The sequence below is a fragment of the Felis catus genome, chromosome A2 (assembly GCF_018350175.1).
Source record: "Felis catus isolate Fca126 chromosome A2, F.catus_Fca126_mat1.0, whole genome shotgun sequence".
Lineage (NCBI taxonomy): Eukaryota > Metazoa > Chordata > Mammalia > Carnivora > Felidae > Felis > Felis catus.
Genome location: NC_058369.1, coordinates 5,817,501 through 5,841,166, shown reverse-complemented (window position 1 = coordinate 5,841,166; position 23,666 = coordinate 5,817,501). Strand labels below are relative to the sequence as shown.

Genomic DNA, 23,666 nt, shown 5'->3' with positions numbered 1-23,666 from the left:
GACCCCCGGGGGGTGAGCCGCGGTGCAGTGCAGAAGTGGAAGCCTGAGGCTGACCGGACTCGGCGAATCACAGGCCCTTCCGTGACCCTGGTTGTTGCAGAAGGGGGGTGTGTGCGCCAGCTTCCAGCCGTCTCTAGCTGAGTGTCGGGGTCCCCCTGGGCAGAGGCTGGGTTTGCCTGAGGTCACAGCACAGCATTTTACTCTTCCTGAGTTCTGGGGCTCCTCCCGGTCAGTGACCCCGTTGCTGGTGGGGTCGGTCCGTCCCAAGCTCTGGAGAGGACGAACGGGGGGCGCCGGGGCGCGCTGAGTCCAGGGCTTCACCAGGGACCCCGGGGGCTCCCTGCGGTGTGCGGTGAGCTCGGTGACCTCAGTTTCCTCCAAATCCCACTGAACGAGGCAAGGACTGGGCAGGGCCCGTGCAGTGAGTCCAGAGCGGGGGCTGCGGGAGGGGCCTGGGGTCTGCCAGGAGGTGGGGGGAGGGGGTGTCCTTCCAACTACAGCAGCTGTAGCTGCACCTTCAGCCGCAAGGCCCGGCCCCCTGGTCCCGGCTGCCCCTCCGGCCAGGTGCCCCAGGGCCCTGCCACGCTCACCACCTCCAGCCGGTAGGTTCCAGGCCCGGGCCTCCGACGCCCCAGCTGCAGGGAGCTGAGGCCACGGAGGTGATGCATGCGGAAGAAACCTTGCTCATTGCCACGGGCGATGACATAACGGACCCGTCCCGCCAGGCTCTCCAGCGCTGGCTGCAGCTCCAGGATGTGCTCGGCCTGGCTCAGGCGCGAGAGGTTCAGGCCCAAGGTCAGTGGGGCCTCTGAGTCAAGGCTGGCCAGGCTCACCTGTGGAGAAAGACCAGGCAGAGGACGGTGAGAGGCGGGGAGCGTCGGAACGCAGTGGGTAGGGGACCACGGGGTCACGGCTGAGAGATTTCAGCCAGTCTCTAAACCGGAGGACAACCTGGGGCACTCTCCGCCTTTGACCTCCATCTAGCCCTCCATCACAAGGCCCACCGTCAGCTTGGGCCACAGACAGAGGCGTGACGGCGGAGGCGGCTTCCCCAGGGGAAAGCAAAGACGGGCAGATAGGCGGCCACTTGTCCACACGACGCTGAAGCCGCCACAGTGAGAAACACAAGACCTGGCTGCACCAGAGAGGAGCTGCTTTCCGGTGCCAGGGTGGGGGTGGGGGTTGCTGCACTTCCTGCATCTGGGCTCTTTGAGAGCACCCTGTGTGCCGATGACAAACCCCTCTTTATGTGAACTGCTGTGAGCGCGCTCCTGGTCCTGGCAGCCGGACAGGGCCCTGAATAAGCCAGGGGCCTCAATGGCAGGCTAGCCCGGGCTTGGTGACTAGCCAGTCCCACAGGAGGTTATCTGTGTTTTCTTCTCCTTGGTGTTGGTTTCGCCTAATTTACATATTGAGGGGTGGTTCCCTTGTTGTGTTAAAGTGAAAGCTATTCCTGTTTCCCTGCCCCTGGGTTCTGGACACTTCTGCCCTTCCCCAGCGTGTTGCGCAGACACGTGCCCTTGCTGACACCTGCTGGCAGTCTGTGAGTATTGCAGGCAAAGCCATGGGGCCGCCCGGCCCTCCTCTGCCCAGATCCGCTGGCGCCCATCCCAGGAGCCCTGACAACCACTCCCCTCACTCTTACAGACACAGGGCCCTACCCCTGCGAAGCTTACAGAAAATATATGTAACAGTGGGATGACATATAGAGCCACTGTTTTTCCAGGAAAGGGGGGGGAAGAAACAAGAGGGGAAAAGAAGGCAAAGCAACGCACTCATATTTAGTTAATCTAATAGCGAGCGCCCCTCCGACCCAACTTTCCTGTCCCTTCATTCTCCTGACCTGGTGGCCGCCGTAGGCGCTGCGCCGTGGCCGGTCACGAGGCGGGAGGCCGTTGATCTTGCACTCATAGCAGGCTTCAGATGAAATCAGTTCTTCTCCTGGCGTCTCCCGGGGCCCGGCACTGAAGCCCAGGCCAGAGACGCAGTGCCTGGGCCAGGACGAGGTGGCGGTAGGCCTTCAGGGGCAGGCTGGCGGGATCTCCCCAGCCAGTCCCTCCAGCCCCCGCCCTGAGCCTCACTGCCCACGGGGGCAGGTGCTGGTGTGTAAATGTGTGGCTGTGCCCACACAAGGGATGTCCGCTCGTGTGCACGCATCCCTTGGCTGACCTGGGCCTAGGTGCGAACCTGCTCACACCCCAGGATGCTGATGTGTATGTGCACACATGTGCACACCGGGATACGTGAACGCGGAGGGGTCCGCAGGCGTGCTGGCATCCGTGTGAGCCGTGTGCTCAAGTGTATTACAGAGAAGTGTGCATCTACCGGGTGGGTTCATCTGCCACGAAGGTAATTATGCCAGAATCGGGTGTGAGCTTGTGTGCACACCCATACGTGTGCTCAGGGCTCCGTGCACACGTGTGTAAAATGCATGTGAACACGGGCCCACCTGTGTGTATGTGTGTGCGTGCGTGCGTGTGCGCGTGCTCTCGCAGGGTTTGGGAATCTGTGCCCGCCCTACGCAATCCCCTCACCCTTGCCCAGCCCGGAAGTAGCCTTGGGGACAGCCGCACAGGAAGCCACCGGCGGTGTTGGCGCAGCCGTAGCTACAGGGGCCGCCCTGCGCGGCACACTCGTCTACGTCCTGGCAGTCCCCCGTGGCCTGGTCAAAGTCAAAGCCAGAGGGGCAGACGCAGCGGAAGCCACCCAGCGTGTTGTGGCAGGGGGCACTGCCGCAGGCCGCAGGCGACAGCACGCACTCGTTTTTGTCTGTGAGTGGGGAGAGGGGAGAGGAAACGCGGGGGGCAGGGGGTGGCCTCTGCACCCCCAGGCCCCCCACCCACAGCCCTCCTGATCTCCACCCACTAACTCCGGCTCCTCCTCCAGAGCCCAGGGTCAAAGTCAACCTCCATCAGGCTCCCCATCAGCCCCGGGACTAGGTCTGCCCTAGCCCTGTAATTCTCCTTCCAAGCATTTCTTGGAACTTCCCAGAAATCCTAAATGGCGGCATGATCTCGAACGAGGTTTCTTCCCTGGCACTACTGACATCTGGGACCAAGCCATTCTCTGTGGTGGGGGCTGTCCTGTGTACCACACGACATTAAGCAGCATCCCTGGCCCCCACCCACTAGATGCCGGAGCTCCCACCTCCCAGGCGGGACGAGCAAAATGTATCCCAGACGCTTCAAAACGTCTCCGAGGGGGCGAAATGATTCCCAGTTGAGAACCATGAGCCTAACTCATCCCTGTCCCCACCACTAACTAGACAAGAGTCTGCTACTTGGCCCACTTCTGTATCCACAGGGCCTGACGCAAGACAGACCCCGGACAGCCCACTGCAGAAGGAGTGAGCAAATGAGAAAGCAGAGGGGGAAGCAGGCTGAGAAGGAGAACCGGCAGCAGAGGCGAAGGGGTGTGTGTGTGTGTGTGTGTGTGTGTGTGTGTGTGTGTGTGGTCCCCAGGGGCCGAATGCCACACAGCAGGGGAAAGATGGAAACTTAGCTGAGGACCCACCATCAGGGGAGGAGGAGGAACCAGAGAGAAGGCAACGTCAATCAGAGAGGCTGAGGGAGGAGAGCGTCTGGGAGGGGCAGGCAGCAGTGCCCAGAGCAGCGGAGGTGGAGGTGCCTGGAGAGAGTGGGCCCAAGGGTAGAGGGCGAAAGCCAGACCGTCCGGAAGGCACAAACGGAGGCGGTAAGGACGAGGCTGTCGCTAGGAGGGCTTGGAGCACAAAGAGAAGTATGCGATGGAGGAGGCTGGGGCACAGGCTAGTCCCCCAAACTGAGGGCCTCGGGAGCAGCTAAGGCAAAGATACAGCACACGCTCCCATCTGCTACTGCCACACCCACGGCAGGCATCACCAATCAATCACAGAACTCTTTCCTAGTGTTCACAGGTGCTGACTCAGAATCCTTCTCAGCTGGGCCCTCCAGGCCACCACTCCCAAAGAAATGGGCTTGAACCTGGCCGTGCTTTATCTGCAGCCCCCCGACTCCCCAGTCTCCCCAGCAGTGGGGACCTCACTACCTCCCGGGCCGGCCCAGAAGCACTTTAGGTCATTGTGCTTTATCCCAACATCCCGGGTGGGGGCGGTTCCTAGTTGCCTGCTCCCAACAGATCCTGATGGGGGGCCCTTGACACTCACCCACACACTGGCTCCACTGGGAGTGCGGGGTGAAGCCCTGGGGGCAGCCACAGCGGTAGCCCCCCAGCTCGTTCTGACAGCCGTGCCGACAGCGATGGGGCCCGTCACATTCATCCACGTCTGCGAGACAGAGACCGGGTGGCAGGGCTCGCCCGGTGGCCCTGGGGACCACAGCCCAGGCCCAGAGCCCACCCAAAGCCCAGCTCTACCTTCGCAGCCATGGCCTGAGCTGTCCAGGGTGAAGCCTCGGTGGCACTCACAGCTGAAGCTGCCCGGGGTGTTGAGGCAGTGCCCCCGGGTGCCACATGGGCCAGGCTGGGCCAAGCACTCGTCGTTGTCTGCAGAGGACAGGGAACGGGCAGGACAGCCTAGCGGTTAGGGTATTCACGGCCAGCACCACAATGCTGGGCCTACCCAGCTCCCGGGCAAGTCACTGGCCCTCTCCGTGCCTCAGTCTCCCCTTCTGTGAAATGAGATCCGTAGCGGCTCCCACATCACAGAACTGCCTTGAACGTTTGAGATGAAGCACGTATACGACTTCCTTTGAATCTCGTCTGCGGCACCTCAAAGCTGTGTGGCCTGGGGTGGCTGACTTACCCCCTGTGGGCCTGTCTCCCCAGCTGTAGCACAGAGATGGTAACACCTCCCTCACCGCGGTTTTGGGAGATTAATCCAGTCACACACAGGGCTCGGGACAGTGCTCAGCACGGGACTCAGGGATGAACAAAACCCCTTTTCCTGGGGGTAACAGTGCACTCTGTCCTCGCGGACACCGGCCCATCATGACATGTCAGCCTGGATTATGGACTGAAAGTGGCTGTCCCCCCTCCAGTCCAGATTCGTATGTTGAAACCCTACCCCCACAGAGTGATGGTGTTTGCAGGTGGGGCCTCCGGCAGGGGCTTCAGTTTAGATGAGGCCGTGAGGGTGAGGTCCTGAGGACGGGGTTAGTGCCCTTGTAAGAAGAGACACCAGAGAGCTTGCTCTCCCTGCCATGGGAGCACACCTCAAGAAGGCAGCCATCTGCCAGCCGGAGGAGAGCCCTTACCAGAAACCGACCGGGCGGGCACCCTGGCCTTGGACTTCCAATTTCCAGAACCGCGTGCGACAAGTGTCTGTCGTTCAAGCTGCCCAGTCTGTGGTTTTGTGCCATCAGTGCGAGCAGAGACGGGCTGGTTACCAGACAGTGTGGCTACCGTGCTAATGGCCCATGCTGGGAGTTTAGGGAGTGAGCAGTGCATCTCCAGGGTGGGGCGGGGGAACCCTCATTTTGGCTCCCTAGGGTATGAAGATTGACACCAGACGCCTCCCTTTGGGGACCTGGGATCTCTCTCGGGTATGAGAGGCGCTGGGGACCTGGGCTCCTCAGCCAGAGTGGCTCCTGTATCTGCTGCTGGTGCCATGCCTGAGCTGTCCTTTGAGGGGCCACAGAGACTAGCCCTGGATTCCTGCCAGGATTTCACCAGAGAGAGGTCTCTGGCACGACTATGGTCTCTTTCCCTTGCATCCACGAAGCAGGCCAAGGGTCAGGGGGGCATACTGTGGTCATGTAAGTTTGATCTTCTAGTTTAATCATAAGCAAACAGAGGCCCTGAGACCCAAATCTGGCCCACTGCTTGTTTATCGTAAACAAATTTTATTGGCACACAGCTATGCCCATTCATTTATGACATGTTGTCTGTGACTGCTTTTGGCCTAAAATGGCAAGGCTATTTTTTTAAATGTTTATTTATTTATTTTTGAGAGAGAGAGAAAGAGAGAGAGAGAGAGTGAGTGCAAGCTGGGGAGGGGCAGAGGGAGAGAGAGAGGGAGATAGAGAGGGGGAGAGAGAGGGGGGGGAGAGAGAGAGAGGGAGAGAGAGAGAGAGAGAGAGAGAATCTGAAGCAGGCTCTAGGCTCTGAGCTGTCAGCACAGAGCCTGACACAGGGTTCAAACTCACGAATCGTGAGATCATGATCTGTGCCAAAGTCGGTTGCTTAACTGACTGAGCCACCCAGGCGCCCCAATCTTAGAGCTTTTTACAGAAAAAATTTGCAGACCCTTGATCTAGTTAGCCTCAGACCACCCACCAGGAGTATAGGCTATACAGATGTGAATCATGAATGATCTGGAGCCCTCAATCCCTGGTAACTACGCAGTGGGGAGCCTGGCTGAGAATTTCAACTCTGTTCCAGAGACAGAAGTCCCACGGGAGCTTGCTGGGTGTCTGCACTGGCACACGGGCCCGCATGTGTACGTGCAAACAGCTACAAACTCATACAGATGCCACATTAAACGTGCTCATCTTAGGAAGCAGGGAAGATAACTTGAATGTGCAGAAAAAGAGAAACGCATCTCGTTTCAAGGCTTGGAAGGCTCTTCCCCAGACGGGCATGTGACTCCCTCCTTCACCTCTGTCAGCTCTTTGTACAAAAGTCCCTTTGGATGTGGCTTCTCCTGATCCCTAGTGGAAAACCTGCAGCCTTCCTGATCTCCTTACTCTGCTTCACTTTATCTTTCTCTCATGCCATGCATCACTTTCCAACAGGCTATGGTGTTAGCTTACTGTTTGTTTGTTTTTAAATTTTTTTAAATGTTTATTTGTTTTTTAGAGACAGAGAGAAACAGAGCAGGAGCAGGGGAGGGGCAGAGAGAGAGGAAGACACAGAATCCGAAGCAGGCTTCAGGCTCTGAGCTGTCGGCACAGGGCCCGACGCGGGGCTCGAGCCCACGAACCTCAAGATCGTGACCTGAGCCGATGTCAGGCGTTTAACTGACTCAGCCACCGAGGCGCGCCTTTGCTGTTTGTGTCTATTTGGAGTCCCTATTAGCAGGGACAGCCCATGGCGGCAGCAAGCTTGCCTCCTGTGTTCATTGCTGCACCTTCAGGGTTTAGAACAGGGCGAGGCAAACAGCTCCTGTAGAGGGACAGCTAGGAGGTATGTGTGACTTTGTGGCAACGACTTGGCTCTGACTCTGTTATTTTAGCGCAACAGCGACTACAGACCCTATGCAAATAAATGGGCGTGGCTGTGTGCCGACCAAACTTTGTTAACAGAAGCAAGTAGGGGGCTGGGCAGGTCTGACCTGAGGGTTGGAGTCCAAAGACCTCCGGGCCAGAGCACAGCCTGGTCCACCGTAGGTCTCAGTAGGTATGGGCTGAGTGGACCAGTGGGAGCCTGAATGGGGCCACCCATGGCTGGGCTTGGCCCCCAGGGGAGGTCTGGTTCTCCCAGGCCACGAGACCCTAAAAAGCGATGGGAGTGACAGTTGCCCCTGCAACTCTGGCTTCGGAACCAACTTCCGCTCTGGACCCCGTGAGACCGTAGAAGAGAGACCCATCAGGGACCGGTCAGGGGCAAAGGTGAGCGTCCTGGGCTGAGGTCAGAGGGACTCCTCCTCCCAGGTCCCTAGGGCAAGGAAGGAGACCGAAGTCCTAGGCATTGGCAGGATGTGGGCACCAACAGAGCAGGGGCTTTGTTCTGACCCCCTCTGTGTCCCCGCCGTCTGGCACACACGGGGGGCTTGTCGCTTGTTTGGAGAACAAGTGAGCGAAGGCCAGCGTCACGTGCCAGGGGCTGGGCGGGGTGAGAGGACTCACCGAGGCAGGCCTGGTGGTGCTGGGTGAAGCCGGGGGGACAGTGGCAGGTGAAGGAGCCGACGGTGTTGATACAGAAGAACTGGCAGTTGTGGTTCCTGGAGGAGCACTCGTCCAGGTCTGCAGCACAGACGTCCCCGCGGGCTCAGGGCAGGGCCCCCCCGGGGCCGGGGGCTTCCCAGGGGAAAGACCCGGGGGTGAGCGGCCGGGGATGTGCCCGGGGCATCCCCGGGGGGTGGGGGACGAAGCCCCACAGGGCCTGGGGGGGGGACATCACCTCTGCAGGTCCTGCCGTCCTTCTCCAGCAGGTAGCCTCGGGGGCAGGTGCACAGGAAGCTGCCCTCGGTGTTTTTGCAGAGGAAGGTACACGGCGTGGGCGCCTGGCCACACTCGTCTACATCTAGAGGGTTGGTAGCATGTGGGGTGGGGGGGGTTGGTGTCAGACGGATGTCCCCCCCAGGGGGTCAGGGGCTGGGGTCTCCACTCAGGTCCTGCTGAGGCCTCCTTCCCAGGCCCGAACCAATCAGAATCTATGGGCTTATACAAGGAATGGACGCTTTTTCTGTAAAAAGCCAGAGATTAAACATGTTTGCCCTTGCAGGCCACATGGTTCTGGTTCCAACTACTCAGCTCTGCCTCTGTGGCAGGAGAGCAGCCACAGAGGGAGAGGAAACCAAATAGCTATGGCTGCCAATAAAACTTTAATAACAAAAAGAAGCAGAGGGCCGGACTAGGCCCTTGAGCTGGAGGGAGTTTGCTGACCCCTGACTTCGATGAACACCTGCTACACGACGAAACCGAAAATCTTAGGATGCACAAAGTAACAGGAGGAAAGTTGCCCAAATGAGGTCGGGGCTGGGGGCGGGACTGGGGATGCTCTGCTTCCTGGGTTCGGCCGGAAGCGAAGGCCAGGTGCTGTGCAGAGGGAGCGGGGCCGGGCCGGGCCGGGCCAGGGGACGGGGGCGGGAGGCTCACCCAGGCAGGCTGTGGCAGCAGCATTCGGCGCGTACCCAGCCTGGCAGCGACAGCGGAAGGAGCCGAGGCTGTTGATGCACTCGCCGTGAGGGCAGAGGTCAGCGAGCGTGCGGCACTCGTCCACATCTGGGGACAAGCAGGGCTCAGCGGCGCTGGCCGCCTCGGGTCCCTGGGGCACACCTCCACCCTCTGGCCGGCAGCCCTCTCCCCCGGGCGAGGCCAGCCTCTACTTGCCCCGCCTGACCCCAGGGACCCCTCCCCGAGGCCCCGAGTCCCGCCCCGAGTCCCGCCCCGGACTCACTAATGAAGCTCCTTTCGCTACCCCCCCGAGGGCACCTGGCAGGGGGAACGCGCCCTCCCGCAGCCTCACTGCAACACCTCAGGGCACACGCACACAAATGCAGAAGCACAGGCAGAGGTACACGCACACTGCACGCCAGCCACAGGCCGACACTCCTGCAGAATCACAGGGACACACGTCCCGCGGCTCCTCTGTCTCCCCCGCCCCCCCCCCCCCGCCAGACACACCCTCGTCAGACCTGGGGGTCACCGCTGCTCGCTTGGGGTGACCTGTCCCACCCTCACTGACACGCTGGAGGAGACATACTCGTGAACGCAGTCACTCACACTCGCTCGCACACCTACCCGCCCTCGTGGAACTCGCTGGAATCCAAAGCACACGGACCCACCTTCCGGCACATGCTCCTCATGCGGCCGGCACGCACAACACACACACCAGTGAATGCACACCGGTCCGCACCCTTTTTCACACACTCCCCGATGAGCCCGCAGAGAACAAAGAACACACACACATCGGCTCACACACCTGTTCACCCGCTCGCCCGAGTTCATGCACGCGCACAGCAACAAACGGGGTCCGGTTCGCACTGGCTCGCACACCCCAGCCCCCTCTGGGACACAGACACGACCGAGAACAAACGCCCCACCCACCTTGGCCTTCGGCGGTGTAGCCTGAGCCGTGGGGGCACAGGGTCCCGTGGGCAGAGGTGCCAGGCAGGGGACAGAGCTCGCAGCGGGGCCCCCAGCCCCGGCCGCCCCCACAGCAGCACTGGGCCCTAGTGACGGCCTCACCGCTGCTCGAGCGAGCCTGGCACGCGGCCTGCAGCACCTCGGAGAAGCAGGGCCCCCGCCGGACGTCTGCAGAGAACGGGGCAGGCGGGTGGGTGGCAGGCACCTGCCGTCCAGGGCCCCCTTCCCCCCCGGGGTCCGGCGGCACCGAGAGTCTAGCAAGGGCTCCCAGGTGCCTCCGACACAGCTGTGCGTGGGCGCAGGGTGCAATCTTCCAGACCGCTGTCACCTAGCACTGTCAGATGCCCTCCAGGGGCCGAGGCCGAGGCAGAAGCTGCAGACCCGTAGGGTCAAGAGACGCCTGTGGCCGCGGACAGCACGGACGGTCAAGGGCAGCACGGGGGCCAGGGAACACTAGGGAGGAGGTGTGAGTGGCAGTGGGCCGGACAGACAGACAGCGGGGACAGAGCAGATGGAGGACATCCAGGGAAGTGGACAGGACAGGCTGGAGCCTGGACTGGGTGAGGAAGAGGAGGCTGGTGGGGACTCGAGGGGGCTGGCCTGCGGCTCCAGGCCGAGGCAGGGGCATGGCTGAGATGGGGCGGGGGCGGGGGTTGGCCTGGGAGAGCTGTACACGTCGTGCGTGGCCACACTCACCGTGGCACTCAGTGCCAGCGGGGCTGGGCTGGAAGCCCCTGTCGCAGTCACACTGGAAGCTGCCCGCGGTATTGACGCAGCGGCCGTTGGCACACAGGCGGGGCTGCGCGTGGCATTCGTCCTCATCTGGGGCGGGAGGGATGAGGCCGGTGGGGAGGCCGGAGCCCCGCAAGCCAGCCTCCCCTCACCCTGCACGCTCCCTTCCCGCCACATTCTCCTGCTTTGACTCGTCTCCCCTGGGGGGGCCCTGCACCCCCAAGCACACCCATACCTGTGCAGCCCTCCCCGGAGCCAGGCTGAGGCCGCAGGCCTGGGGGGCAGACGCAGGCGAAGGTGCCGATGAGGTTCTTGCACAGCATGCCCCGCTCGTGACAGTCCTGCTGACCGTCCGCACACTCGTCCACATCTGCGGATGACCAGGGAGAGAGGGGGCCAAGGTCAGGCGCCCCGTGGCCTGGCCGCAGGCCGTGGGGACCCAGGTCCCATTTCCCTCTGTGCCCTTGGGTCCCGAAAGTACGAAGCTGAGGGGTCGGGACTGTCCCAACACCTGCGTCCCCCTGCCCACGTCAGGGTCAGTGAATCCGTCCGGCCTTAAACATGGTCCCTGGAATGCTAACCCTGAGACAGCCCTGGAGGGACCAAGTCCCAGCGCAGAGTTTCTCAGCTTCGACACTAAGGACATTTGGGACCAGAGACTTCCTCGTGGTGGAAGGTCTTTCTGTGTGCTGTAGCATATTCAGCAGTATCCTTGGCTACTCGACGTCTGCAGCAGCCCCCACACCCAGCTGTCACAATGAAAACTGTCTCCAGGGGTGCCCGGGGGGCTCAGCTGTTCAGCATCTGACTCTTGATTTCGGCTCAGGTCCCAATCTCATGGTTCGCGGGTTCGAGCCCCTCCTTGGGCTCCAAGCTGATGGCACCGACCGTGTTTGGGATTCTCTCTCTCCCTCTCTCTCTGCCCCGCCCCTGCTCTCTCTCTCAAAAGAAATAAATAAACGTTTTTTAAAAACCTGTCAGGGAGCGCCTCGCGGCTCAGTCGGTTGAGCATCCAACTTTGGTTCAAGTCATGATCTCTGTGAGTTTGAGCCCCGCCTTGTGCTCTGTGCTGACAGCTCAGAGCCCGGAGCCTGCTTCAGATTCTGTCTCTCCTTCTCTCTCTCTCTCTGCCCCTCCCCTGCTCATGCTCTGTCTCTCTCTCTCTCTCTCTCAAAGATAAATAAAACATTAAAAAAACCACAAAACTGTTGGGGAGCCTGGGTGGCTCAGTCGGCTAAGTGTCTGACTTTGTCTCAAGTCATGAGCTCATAGTCGGTGAATCCGAGCCCTGTGTCGGGCTCACTGCTGACAGCACAGAGCCAGCTTCAGATCCTCTATCCCCCTCTCTCTGCCCCTCCCCTGCTCATATTCTCTTAAAAGTAAATAAAAACATGAAAAATAAAGGTCTTCAGGCATCACCACCACATGTCCCCTGGGAGACACAGTAAGAGCCCTCACGGTCCTACTCAGCTCAGGGCGAGCCCAGCAGCCACTGCAGAGGCCACCAGAACCACTGGCCTGCTAAGACCGGAGACCCCATTTTCATGACGACAGAAGCACCACTCACAGAAGAGCACCCACCGCACCTCACTGCCTCAGTGCTGCCCTCACTCCATTTCTTGGTGCTCCCCCTTGGGCACAGGCTCGCATTTCCCTGTCTTCTCCAGGATCGAGGTATGGGGAGCCCGGGGCCCCGCCCGCCTCTCCTGCACATCCTACCTCTGCACATGGCCCCGTCCTCCCTCAGGGCGTAGCCGGCCGGGCAGGTGCACACGTAGGAGCCCTCAGTGTTGCGGCAGCGGAAGGCACAGAGCAGGGGGTTCAGGGAGCACTCGTCGATGTCTGGGGAGGCCAGGGGAGGGGCGGGCTGGGCAGGGTCTGCCTGTGGGATCCACACCCCCGCCCTCAGGCCAGCCACCGATGCCCCCCATCACACAGCCCAGAGGCAGGCAGGGTCGTACCCTCGCAGGTCACCATGGGGCCGGGCTCAAAGCCGTCGGCGCAGGCACATTCGAAGCCTCCGATGACGTTAGTGCAGGTGCCTTTGCCACAGGGGTGCCCGACGGCGCACTCATCTACGTCTGGGGTAGGGGGGAAGGGAGCCGTCAGGACCCGCAGAGAGCCTCCCGCCCTCGCTATCTCCACATTATCCTGTCCGCACCCCCTGAGTGCCACCGACCACATGGGCCTGATCTGGTGCAACTCCGGGCTGCACGCGGGATGCGCGTGCTCAGTGGGTTGGCCTGAGTGGGCAACTGACCTCTGCCCTGTCTGCTCCGCTCCTTCCTTCCGGGCGCGTGGGCGGGCTGGTCACTCACCCACACAGCGGATGCCTGTGAAGTCCAGGCTGTAGCCAAAGGGACACTCGCAGCGGAAGGACCCATCGGTGTTGACGCAGAGGCCGTTAGTGCAGACGCCGGGGTTCTCCACGCACTCATTCACGTCTGCGGGAGGCGGGGGTGCCAGACACGGCATCGGTCACACCCCGGCCACACTCGGGGGTCTCTTCCTCCCCTCCAGGCCGGTGCGGTCCGGGCCACCCACTGGGCAAGGAGGGAGCCTGAGACTTGGGAACGGGGGACAGACAGAGCCCAGACAGGGCTAGGCGGCTGCGAGGGGCCTTTGGCCCGTGGGCGAGGGGCTCACCTTCCCGAGAGTCATCCGGGCCTGGGACCGCCCCGTGGCCGAAGGGGCAGAGCTCCTGAAAGGCAGCTGGACACCAAGAAGGGAAGGGGGTGAGGGTCGGGGGCTGCTGCGGCCCCTAGAGCCCCCCCGAGCGTGTGTAGGAAACCAAACAGATGTGGGCCGGCAGGCGGAATCTAAGGGGAGTCAGACAGGGCAGGAAGCTCACCGCTGCCCTCCTGAGGACACAGCTCACAGGGGTAGTTCCAGCCCTCGCCAGGCTTCTGGCTGCAGCAGCACCGGGCCTTGGTGGTGTTGAAAGCTTTGGGCACAGAGCACTTCCCGGCCTCAAAGTGTGTGAAGCAGAAACTCTGCCGCGTGTCTGTGGGGTGACCCCCCCCAAGGGAAACATTAGAAAGGTCATCAGTAGTGCCCTGATCATCACCCCGGTCCCAGAGAATGGGGGGCCCAGACCCTACCAAGTGGCCAATCAGAACCCCCCCTATTGTGGTGATTGGCTCCGAGATGGACATGTGACCTACACCGGGCCAATGAGGGCCAGCCCTGGGGCTTCCGCTGGACCCCTGGGAATCCCTTCCAGTGACACCCCACATCCACAGCTGTGCCAAGGGGAGCACACTCAGCCAGTTATTCGTGGCTCAGAAAGCCCCTTCCTGGAGAGGCGAAGCCACTGATTCCAGAGAGCCAGAGGACCTGGGACATGAGACCCCAATCATCATCGTGGACCCCCCTCATCAGCCCTGGACTCCCATCAGCCTGAGAAGTCCTCAAGGGCAGGTTGGGGTCTGAACAACAAACACTGATTGGGTTGCCCTGCCCTCTGCTTTGCTGCCCCTAACCGGGGAGAGACGATGCTGGCTCGGATTGGTTGAGGCTAGCCCACACACTGGACAAGGCTGGCCTACCGAGGTGAGGCCAGCCCACGGAGGGCAACCGCAGCCACTACAGGACAACCAAAGCCCAGGAGACCAGGTTAGCCCAGACTGGACCAGGATAGCCCTCCGTGCAAGTGACTTGTCTGGTGCAGAGGCTGTTTAGACTAAAAAAACCCCACCAATGCCGGGAAGCACCTCTGCCTGGGCAGAGCTCCTGGAGATCCGTGCAGGAAACTGCAGCCCCCTTTTCGGGGTGGCCCCACTCTTCTCACCCTACCTTCCACCTCTTCTCAAAGAGAGAACCACAGACTCACCAAAGCAACGGTGCCTGTTGTCAGAAAGGACGAAGCCAGGTGGGCACAGGCACTGGAAACTCCCAGGGCTGTTGGTGCAGGTGCCAAAGAGGCAGAGGCTGGGTCCTTCCAAGCACTCGTCGATGTCTGGGGGGGCAGGGACACGAGCTAGGTGGGGTGCAGGCAGGACCTCTGCCAGGGTAGGACAGCCTCAGCTGTCGGGGGAGGAGGGGGCGGACAGAGTGGCAGCCCAGCCCGGGAGGGTCCGAGAACTGACAGACACGGGCCAGGGGCCCTCGGGATGCAGTGAGCCAGAGCACCAGCTGGGCTGTGTTGGGGGCGGGGGAGGAGTCTTTCCTAGAAGGTATCTCTGGGACAGGGGTCATGGTCAGGAAAAGTTCGTCTTTAGAGACTGACCGTGTACAAAGCTAACCAGGATCGGATAAACCTAGCTTATGCTGGATGAGGTTAGCTCATACTGTACTTAGGGGAGCCCAGAGAGAATAGATCAGAAGAGAGGGTCCAGACTGATCTAGGTTAGCCCACCTGCCTAGGCCAGACTGGTCCAGAGTAGCCGACTCGGTACAAAGTCACCCAGACAGGGACTTACACCAGGGGGAACTCGGGCCAGACTGGTCCCTGACCACCACCCACCAAGAGTGAGGAGTTCTCTGGGCCCTGCAAGCCCACACCCATGCCCATTTTGTAGGATCCATGAAGAAGCCTCCGGGCCCCAGAGAGAGACCCTGAGCCGAACATCCGAAATAATCCTCGTAACAGAAGTTGTGTACACAGCTGTGTTGGGTGCTGTGCTAAGGACGCCTCCACCCTCACCAAGACCCCAGCTGGCATTCCCATTTCACAGATGGGGAAACAGAGGCCCAGAGAGACACTCACCGACACAGCGGTCATTCTGCACCTGGAAGCCAGGGGGACAGATGCAGCGGAAGGAGCCCTCGAGGTTCTGGCAAGTGCCTGGCAGGCAGGTTCCCGCGAGGCTGAAACACTCATTGGTATCTGGGGAGAGGAAGGCGAGGGGTCCCAGCACCAGCCTGTGACAGGGGTTCACCTGGGACTGGGACCAGCACCTGTAGTCACTGCATGATGACCAAGGGCCCCAGAACAAGTCTTCCTGGGTCCAGGGGAAGAGTTGAGACTCGGGAAAAAAGAGACAGCCTGGGAAGGATATTCTGGGTCCTAAAGTGGGGGTTATAGGTGAAGCTATGTGGTGTCCAAGGGAAGGAGCAAGGCCCCTAATTCTAAGCCACTTACAGACCCCCTTCCTGATTTCTGTGTAATCCACGTAGCACCTTGACTATTCTTTATTTCAGAAAACTTAGGGGTTTTTAATTTTTTTTTAAAGTTTATTTATTTTTGAGAGAGAGAGAGAGACCAAGCGTGAGTAGGGGAGGGTCAGAGAGAGAGGGAGACACAGAATCCGAAGCAGGTTCCAGGCTCTCTGAGCTGCCAGCACAGAGCTGGACGCAGGGCTTGAACTCATGAGCTGTGAGATCATGACCTGAGCTGAAGTTGGACGTTCAACCGACCGAGCCACCCAGGCGCCCCATAAACTTAGGGTTTTTTTAAAAGCATTTTTAAAGTTTATTTATTTTGACAGAGAGACAGAGAGTGTGTCCAGGGGAGGAGCAGAGAGGGACAGAAAGAATCCCAAGCAGGCTCCGTGCTTTCAGTGCGGAGCCCCACACGGGGCTCGAACTCATGAACTGCGAGATTGTGACCTGAGCCGAAACCAAGAATCGGACGCTTAACCAACTGAGCCACACAGGTGCCCTGAAAACTCAGGTTTTTAAGACAGCTTTACCCTAAACCACAAATCCTGGGAAAACATGGATGTGATGTGCTAGTTGTATTTCCTTTTATACCTTAAAATAAGTGCATGATTATGAAATGGAACCGTCATCACTTGGAAGTATGAACTGCAGGTCAACTTGGAGCAGGGGCTGGCGGAGATGACTCCCCACTCCAAGGCAAGACTCACCTATGCAGTTCTTCCCGTCGGCCGTGAGCTCGAAGCCATCCTGGCAGAGGCAGTGGAAGGAGCCAGCTGTGTTGAGGCACTGGCCAAATCGGCACACCTGCCCCACCAGGGTGGTGCATTCATCCATGTCTGCAGAGGGGATATGGGCGGATGGGGTCACCCATAGTCCTGGGGCTCTGAGCCTCCCTTGCACTCTGTCCACAATGAAGTTAAGTTGATGGCAGGGACTTCAATTTATCATGTATTCATGTGCTAGGCTCTGTATATCCAACTATCCAATGAGGCAGATAGCAGTATTTTCTAGTACAAGCACTTAAAGCTATGAATTTGCCTCTGGGTACTCCATTAGCTGAACTCCACAAATTTTGTTGTGTTTTCATTTTCATTTAAGTCAAAAATATTTTCTGACTTCCCTTATGATTGCTTCTTCAATCTCTGGATTCTTTAGGAATATACTGTTTAATTTCCAAATATTTGGAGATTTTTCGGGATGTCTTTCTGTGACTGGTTTCTAGTTTACTTCCCTTACATTCTGAGGACCTACTTTGTGTGACTAAAAGTCTTTTTAATTTTCTAAGGTTTGTTTTATGGCCCAGAATATGGGTTTTCCTGGTAAATGTCCAGGTGCACTTGAGAAGGATGTGTGTTCTGGAATGTTCTATAAATACTGACTAGGTCTAGGTGATTGACAGTGTTGTTCAGATCTTCCTTATCCTTACTGATTTTCTATTTGTCCCCTCTCCTACTGAGGGTAAGTGTTGAAGTCTCCAACCGTAACTGTGGGTTTATCTTTTTTTTTTCAGCTCTGTCATTTTTTACTTTGTATGTTTTGAAGCTCTGTTGTTAGATGCATATGTATTTATGGTTGTTATGTCTTCACAAGGAATTGGTCTCTTTATATGATATCTTTTTCCATCTCTGCTAACATTTCTTGTTATTACTGTCTGTTTGGTCTAATATTAACATAGGTAGGTACTACTATTAATCTCCTTTTTGCAGAAGAGGAAACTGAAGCCCAGAGAGGTAAAAGGTAAAACAACTCATCTGGGGTCACAGAGCTGGCAGGTGGCAAAGTTGGGATTCAAATTCATGTTGCCTGACTTTGGAATTCATGCTTTTAACCACTGCACCCAGGTGGCAGCATCACACCACCCAGGTCTGTGCTGTGTCCTCTATACTGTCCACTGGCTGCCGTCACCCTAAGCGTAAGCTCTAGCGAGAGACCTCCTGACGCCTGACCGTGGGGTCGGGTGGGAAATTTTGTGGTTGACTATTTTAGAGGGAGCACCGACCACTGGGGTTGTTTTTCTGAAGGGATCCCTGGGGCCAGACCCTTTATTTCAGAGGGGCGCCCTCAAGCTGAGGACCCACTTTTCAGGGCGGAGCAATGAGGCCCGCCCACCGGCCCAGGGGCTCACCGACGCAATCTCCACGGTGTGTCGCCACGAAGCCAGGGAAGCAGAGGCAGTTGTAGGAGCCAACAATGTTCTTGCAGGTCCCATTTCCGCATGGCTGCCGGTCACACTCGTCGACGTCTGCCAGAGCAAAGCCCCCAAGCCCCGCCCGGCTCACCCAGGGCATCAGGCGGCTCAGGGACTGAGGGCCTGGCTAGACCCAGCCCGCCTCTCCTGCACCTAGCCCTGTCCGGATGGACGGGCAGTGACCCCTGGCGGGGGGGGAGGTGGCTGGAAAGAGCCCCTGAAACGATTTATCACTCTCGTTTTGCAAACCGAGGCACAAGGAGGTGAATAAAGGTCATATATCCAAGGTCTTAAGTGCTAGAACTCAAACCTGGGTCTGTCTGTGAACCAGATGAATGAAAGCACTGCCCTCACAGGGGACATGTGCACCTGAGGTCCCTCTGGCTTGGCGGCCTGGCTGTCCGGGGGGGGGGGACAGGAAGGGACGCTCACCGGTGCACAGGGTGTGGTCCGCCGAGGCCCGGAAGCCACGGTGACAGAGGCAAGTGTAGCTGCCCTCGGTGTCCACGCAGTCGCCATGGCTACAGATGTTTGGCATCTCCCGACACTCGTTCCGTCCTGGGGGAGGGCAGGCAGTGTGGTGTCCCCAGAACCCCACCTCCACACACACCCACACACGCCCACACACACACACGCCTGGCGTTTGCCGAGCCCTTGCGTGCAGTGATGGGGAAGCCGGAACCTGCCTAGAAGCCCCCGCTCAAGCTGCTGCCAGACCGGCACCATGCTCCCATCCCCCCCCCCTTCCAAGCCCCCTATTAACAGGTGCTCGGCATCCCCAACCACCCCATGGCAGAGCCGAGGAGAAAGACCCAGACGGAGCCGTGCCCTACTCAAGTCACAGGAGCGGAGCCTAGCTTGTCCCTGCCCGCCAGGTCCCACAGCCCACCCCCTCGGCTCCCTGCCCCGCAGGGTGCTGGGGTCCCCGCTCACCCACGCAAGCCCCGCTCGGCGACAGCTTGTACCCTCGGGCGCACTTGCAGCGGTAGCTGCCAGGGATATTGATGCAGTCGGCGTTCTGCTGGCAGGGGCTCTCCCCGCCGGCACACTCGTTCACGTCTGCGGGATACAACCGACAGGCAGGAGTGCGGGAGGCTTCCTTGCCAGGTCCCAACCCCCAACCCTGCCCCGGGCTTTGCAGCGGGGAATCCCTCCGGAAGTGGCCGGAACCAGAGGGAGGCTGGTTATGTGGGTTGGAGGCCCCTGGAAAGGCATCGGCCCCGCTGTACAGAAAGGGAAACTGAGGCTTATGGAGCTTAAGTGACTTGTCCAGAGGGCATGGGGTGGGGGACGAGCCTCCCACCCAGGGCTGGGGAGGCCGGGCAGGTGGCACCTTCGCAGACCAGCAGCACGCCGTTGTAGCTGAAGCCCGTGGGGCACTCGCAGCGGAAGCTCCCGATCTGGTTGATGCAGATGCCATTGGCACAGATGGCGGGGATCTCCCCACACTCGTCGATGTCTGGGGAGGACGTCGGCCGTCAGGGGCAGCCCAGCCCCAGGGAACACCTGGGGACCCTGGGCCAGGGGGCCATGCAGTCTGGGAGAAGGGGTGGCCACAAACGAGCACACTGGAAAAATTCTGCGGCAGCTGAAGTCTTTCTGACACCAGAAAGAGATCAGGATGTGGGATGAAAGACAGAGAACAGAGGGGGGTGAGCGTCTCTCAACTGAAAACACGTTCGCCGCAGCCCAGTGAGTCTGCCTCTGCCTCAAGGGGTCTGCTGGGGTCAACAGCCCCTGCGAGATCAGGAAGCCACATGGGGGGGTGGGGGAGGGGTCCTGGGACAACGCGGAGCAAGAAACCAGAAGTGTCAGCAGAGGAATGGGTAGCGAACCATGGTCCATCCGCATGATGGAACGTAACCCAGCCTTACAAAGGGGTGAAACACGGACACGCTACGACGTAGGCGAGCCCTGAATGCACGATGCTCAGTGGGAGAAACCAGATGCAGGAACAGATATTGTACAATCCCACTGATGTAAAATGCCCGGAAGAGCAAATCCATAGGCACAGAAAGTAGAACAGGGGTTGCCGGGGGCTGGCTGAGGGGGAACGGGGGGTGTCTGCTCACGGGCACCGGGTGTCTTTTTGCGTGATGAAAATGTTCTAATGTAGGGGTGCCTGGGTGGCTCAGTCGGTTAAGTGCCCAGTCTTGGTTTGGGCTCAGGTCGTGACCTTACGGTTCGTTGAGTTCAAGCCCCGCGTCGGGCTCTGTGCTGACAGTGCAGAGCCTGCTTGGGATTCGCTCTCTCCCTCTCTTCCCCTCCCCAACCTCAAAATAAATGGATAAACTTAAAAAAAAAAAAATTAAAATGTCCTAACTTAGTGGTGATGGCAGCACAGCTCTGTGAAGACACGGAAAACCACTGAATTGTACTTAAGATGGGCGAGGCGTGTGGTATGTGAGTTATACCCCAAAAAAGCTGTTATCTATACAGTTGATGCTTAAACAGCACATGTTCAACAGCACCATGTTCAAACTGCACAGGGCCACTTAGCTGTGTGTATTTTTTATATAAACATAGTATAGTGCTATAAATGTTTTCCTTTTTTTTTTTTTTTAATGTTTATTTATTTTTAGTGAGCCCAGGTTGGGGAGGGGCAGAGACACAGGGACAGGGGATCCAAAGCAGTCTCTGGGCTGATAGCAGCAAGCCCAATGCGGGGCTCGAACTCACGAACTGTGAGATCATGACCTGAGCCAAAGTCCGATGCTCAACTGACTGAGCCACCCAGGCACCCCTCCATATAGGTATCCTAGTAACATTTTATGGACTGTGGCTTATTTTATTGTAAGAATGCGGTATACAATACCTGTAACATATAAAACGTGTTAATCTACCGTTGACCTCATCAGTAAGCCTTCTGGTCATCAGTAGACTATTAGTTAAGTTTGAGGGGGGAGTCAAAAGTTATATGCAGATTTTCAACTGCATGGGGTTCTGCACCCCAAATCCTCGTGCTGTTCAAGGGCCAACTGTATAAAAAAGGAATCCAGAAGCAGACTAAGTGCCCATCCATGGGGGGCTGGCTGGTGACCTGGGGCGTGTCCACACGTGGAATACTACAAAGCAGGACAAGAGGGGGGCACTGCAGTCAGTCACTTGTCTGGGTCTTCACGGCTCGTTGGTGGCCAGAGAAAAGTGAGTCGTAAACCAGTATGCAGGGAATTATAGAATGAGAAAATTTCAAACTCCCCAGAAAACAATGCTGTGCATTCTCAATGGGGACCTCTATGTATACTGAAATGCACGAAGAAGGAGCTAGAAATCCTCGGGGCATACAGCATGGGAACCTTGGGAGTGTGAAGGAGATTAGGTTTGATGTGGTAACGGCAGGGGAAGCAGATCTTATCTGCCATGCCCCGGTTGTTTAAAATAAGGAGAACACATCCTTATTGGGATGAAAACAGCCAGAAGTGGGTTCATCAGTTCCACACCACACAGCTGAGTTGTGGCCTTCCAGGGATTAAACTGCACACAACCTTGTTTGGCTTAGAAAGGAAGGCCATTCTGACACATGCCACCATGTGGACGGACTGAAGGACACCGCGTGCAGTGACAGAAGTCGGTCACAGAAGGACACGTCCTGCGTGACCCCACTCACAGGAGGTCTTTAGAGGAGTCCCGTCCACAGAGACAGAGTGGAGATGCTGGGAGCGAGGGGTGGGGCAGAGGGCAGGGGCGTCCGTGTTTCATGGGACAGAGTCTCAGTGTGGGGCGATGGAAAGTTCTGGAGACAGATGGTAGGAATGGTTGCCTGAGAGTGTGAGCGTGCCTGACGCCGCTGAACTGGACATTTAACAACGGTTACGGTGGTAAGTTTCATGTTATACGTAGGTTATCAGAATTTTAAAAAACGAATAATAACAATAAAAATACTCTTACTTTTTTTTTTTAATAAAGGGAACTATTTGGGGACATAACTCCTGGCCTGGTCTGGGAAGGCAGAAGTGTGGGCATGGGGCGGGGGTGGGTGGAAGGGGGAGGTCAGGGCCCTGGGGACAGAGGGACCTGGAGGCTGTCAGCAGGGGGACACAGTCACTCACCAAGGGGCTTCCCCGTGTGGATGTCAATGACGAAGCCGGGGGCCTGGTTTCCGCACAGGACCTGGTAGTCCACTGGGCAAAGGAGGACAGGGCAGAGGGTGCTGGGGCTGCAGGCTCCCAGGCAGGACACCCCCTCCTCTTCCTGATCCCCGCCCATGGCCTCCTCCAACCCTTGTAGCCCAGCCCTCACCCGGCCTCTGACAACTAGTCTCTGCCTCCCACCCGCTTTCACCAGCACTGGAAGAGCTACAGGCAGCCACCCACCCGCGCGGCGTGACCTTCCAACACAGAGACGCAGAGACACGACCTCTCTCATCTACGCGTGAGTGCCGCTGACCACACCCCACTGCCCTCTCCGGAACAGGCAGACTCTTCAGTTTGAATTTCAAGACCTTCACCCCCCGGCCCTGCCTTTCCAGCAGCGACTCCCGCCCTCCCGTTGCACTGATTTCATTACACGTCTGGAGGGGCTCTGCTCTCCACCGTCCATCCATCCCACATGGGAACTTTGCACATGCTGTTCCCTCTGCTGTTCCCTAGCAGAGCCCACTCCAGCCTCGAGGACTCAGGGCGGCCACAGGGAAGGCTCCCATGGGCTCCCTCCGACCCGCCACACTGGCACCAGCCGCTGATGGCGCTACCCCTGGGCCTCCCCGGGGCAGCCCACCCTGCCTAGTTGCATCCCGTTGGCAATGCCGAGATGCCGCCTATCAGACCGCGATCCCCAGGTGGAGCAGGTGTCTCTGGGCCCGCCAGATGGACATGGGCAGGTATTTAGGCAGCGGCATCTTGCCACCTTTCCCCAGGTCCCCGCCCTGGCCGTCACTCGGCCTTCTACCCGCGTCATCGGCTAGTATGGACCTCTGCCTCGTCTTACGCCACCTGCACCTCAGACTCAGGTGCACGAGATCCGAGCAGGTACCTAAGTCCCAGCACCCAAACCAAGGGTGACATGTGATCTGTCCTGACAGTCTCTTGACCAGAGCTGGCTGTCTGCAGCTCCCTCCCAGCCCGCACAGCTCAGGTCTGCCCCGTTCTTGCTACCTAGGACGCAGACCAGGCCCACCACCCAGAAATGCCCAGTAACGATCCCCTCTCCTTGCCCCGCACGGGATGGACACCCACTGCCCCCCAAGTTCATGTCCACCCAGAACCTCTGAGTGTGACCATCTGGGGAAACAGGGTCTTTGTAGATGCAATCCAGAAAAGATGCGGACACCCTGGGTTAGGGTGGGCCCTGAATGCAATGACCGGTGTCCTTATAAGAAAAGGAGAGACACGCAGACAGTTGGAGAGAAGAAGCCACAGGAAGACGAAAGCAGAGATGGGGGACAGAGCTCCAAGCCGGGAACACAGGACGCCCAGAGCCACCGGAAGCTGGAGGAAGCAAAGAAGCACTCTAACCTGGAGCCTCTGGAGGGGGCACGGCCTCGCTGCCACCTTGGCTTCGGGCTTCTAGCCTTCAGAACTGGGAGAAAATTAATTTCTGGGGTTTTTAAGCCACCAAATTTGTGGCAATCTGTTGCCACGGCCCGAGGAAACTATTGGTCTCCGTCAGACGGGGCTGCCATGACAACATACCACACACCGGGTGGCTTAAACAGCAGATGCGTATTTCTCACGGTTCTGGAGGCTGGGAGTCCAAGACCAAGGTGCCGGCAGACTCGGGGTCTGGTGAGAGCCACCTCCCGGTTCAGAGGTGGCTGTTTTCCTGCTATGTCCTCACATGGTGGAGATCGCCTCCCACACACGTCTTCTCGGAACGGCCCCCATCCCATTCAGGGGGCCTCCTAATCCCCTCCCCAGGGCCCCTCCTCCTAACACCACCGCCCTGAGGACCGGGGCTCCAACGCGTGAGTTTAGCAGGGGACACATTCAGCCCATAGCGTGTGGGAACGTCCTTGTTGT

At 58.7% G+C, this 23,666-nt stretch overlaps 1 protein-coding gene across 2 annotated transcripts in view; it reads right to left on the bottom strand.

Moving 5' to 3' along the window:
* Positions 1–126: 126 nt before the first annotated feature.
* Positions 127–23,666, bottom strand: part of FBN3 (fibrillin 3) — a 59,058-nt gene continuing 35,518 nt past the window's right edge. Inside the window, exons 41-64 of one of the 2 annotated variants that reach the window (XM_045045016.1) lie at positions 21,759–21,830; positions 19,043–19,168; positions 18,643–18,768; positions 18,142–18,267; positions 17,647–17,763; positions 16,229–16,357; positions 15,127–15,246; positions 14,251–14,376; positions 13,270–13,422; positions 13,065–13,130; positions 12,737–12,862; positions 12,380–12,499; positions 12,138–12,260; positions 10,654–10,788; positions 10,383–10,508; positions 9,648–9,854; positions 8,697–8,822; positions 7,999–8,121; positions 7,725–7,841; positions 4,354–4,482; positions 4,145–4,264; positions 2,535–2,769; positions 1,844–1,991; positions 127–833 (exon numbers count right to left, since the gene is read on the bottom strand). In XM_045045016.1, the coding sequence (XP_044900951.1) occupies positions 495–833; positions 1,844–1,991; positions 2,535–2,769; positions 4,145–4,264; positions 4,354–4,482; positions 7,725–7,841; positions 7,999–8,121; positions 8,697–8,822; positions 9,648–9,854; positions 10,383–10,508; positions 10,654–10,788; positions 12,138–12,260; positions 12,380–12,499; positions 12,737–12,862; positions 13,065–13,130; positions 13,270–13,422; positions 14,251–14,376; positions 15,127–15,246; positions 16,229–16,357; positions 17,647–17,763; positions 18,142–18,267; positions 18,643–18,768; positions 19,043–19,168; positions 21,759–21,830 (3,335 nt within the window). In that variant the 3' untranslated portion in view covers positions 127–494. Of the gene's footprint in view, positions 834–1,843; positions 1,992–2,534; positions 3,721–4,144; positions 4,265–4,353; positions 4,483–7,724; positions 7,842–7,998; positions 8,122–8,696; positions 8,823–9,647; positions 9,855–10,382; positions 10,509–10,653; positions 10,789–12,137; positions 12,261–12,379; positions 12,500–12,736; positions 12,863–13,064; positions 13,131–13,269; positions 13,423–14,250; positions 14,377–15,126; positions 15,247–16,228; positions 16,358–17,646; positions 17,764–18,141; positions 18,268–18,642; positions 18,769–19,042; positions 19,169–21,758; positions 21,831–23,666 lie in introns of those variants that run through there. The other variant, XM_045045019.1, reaches the window with a different exon arrangement.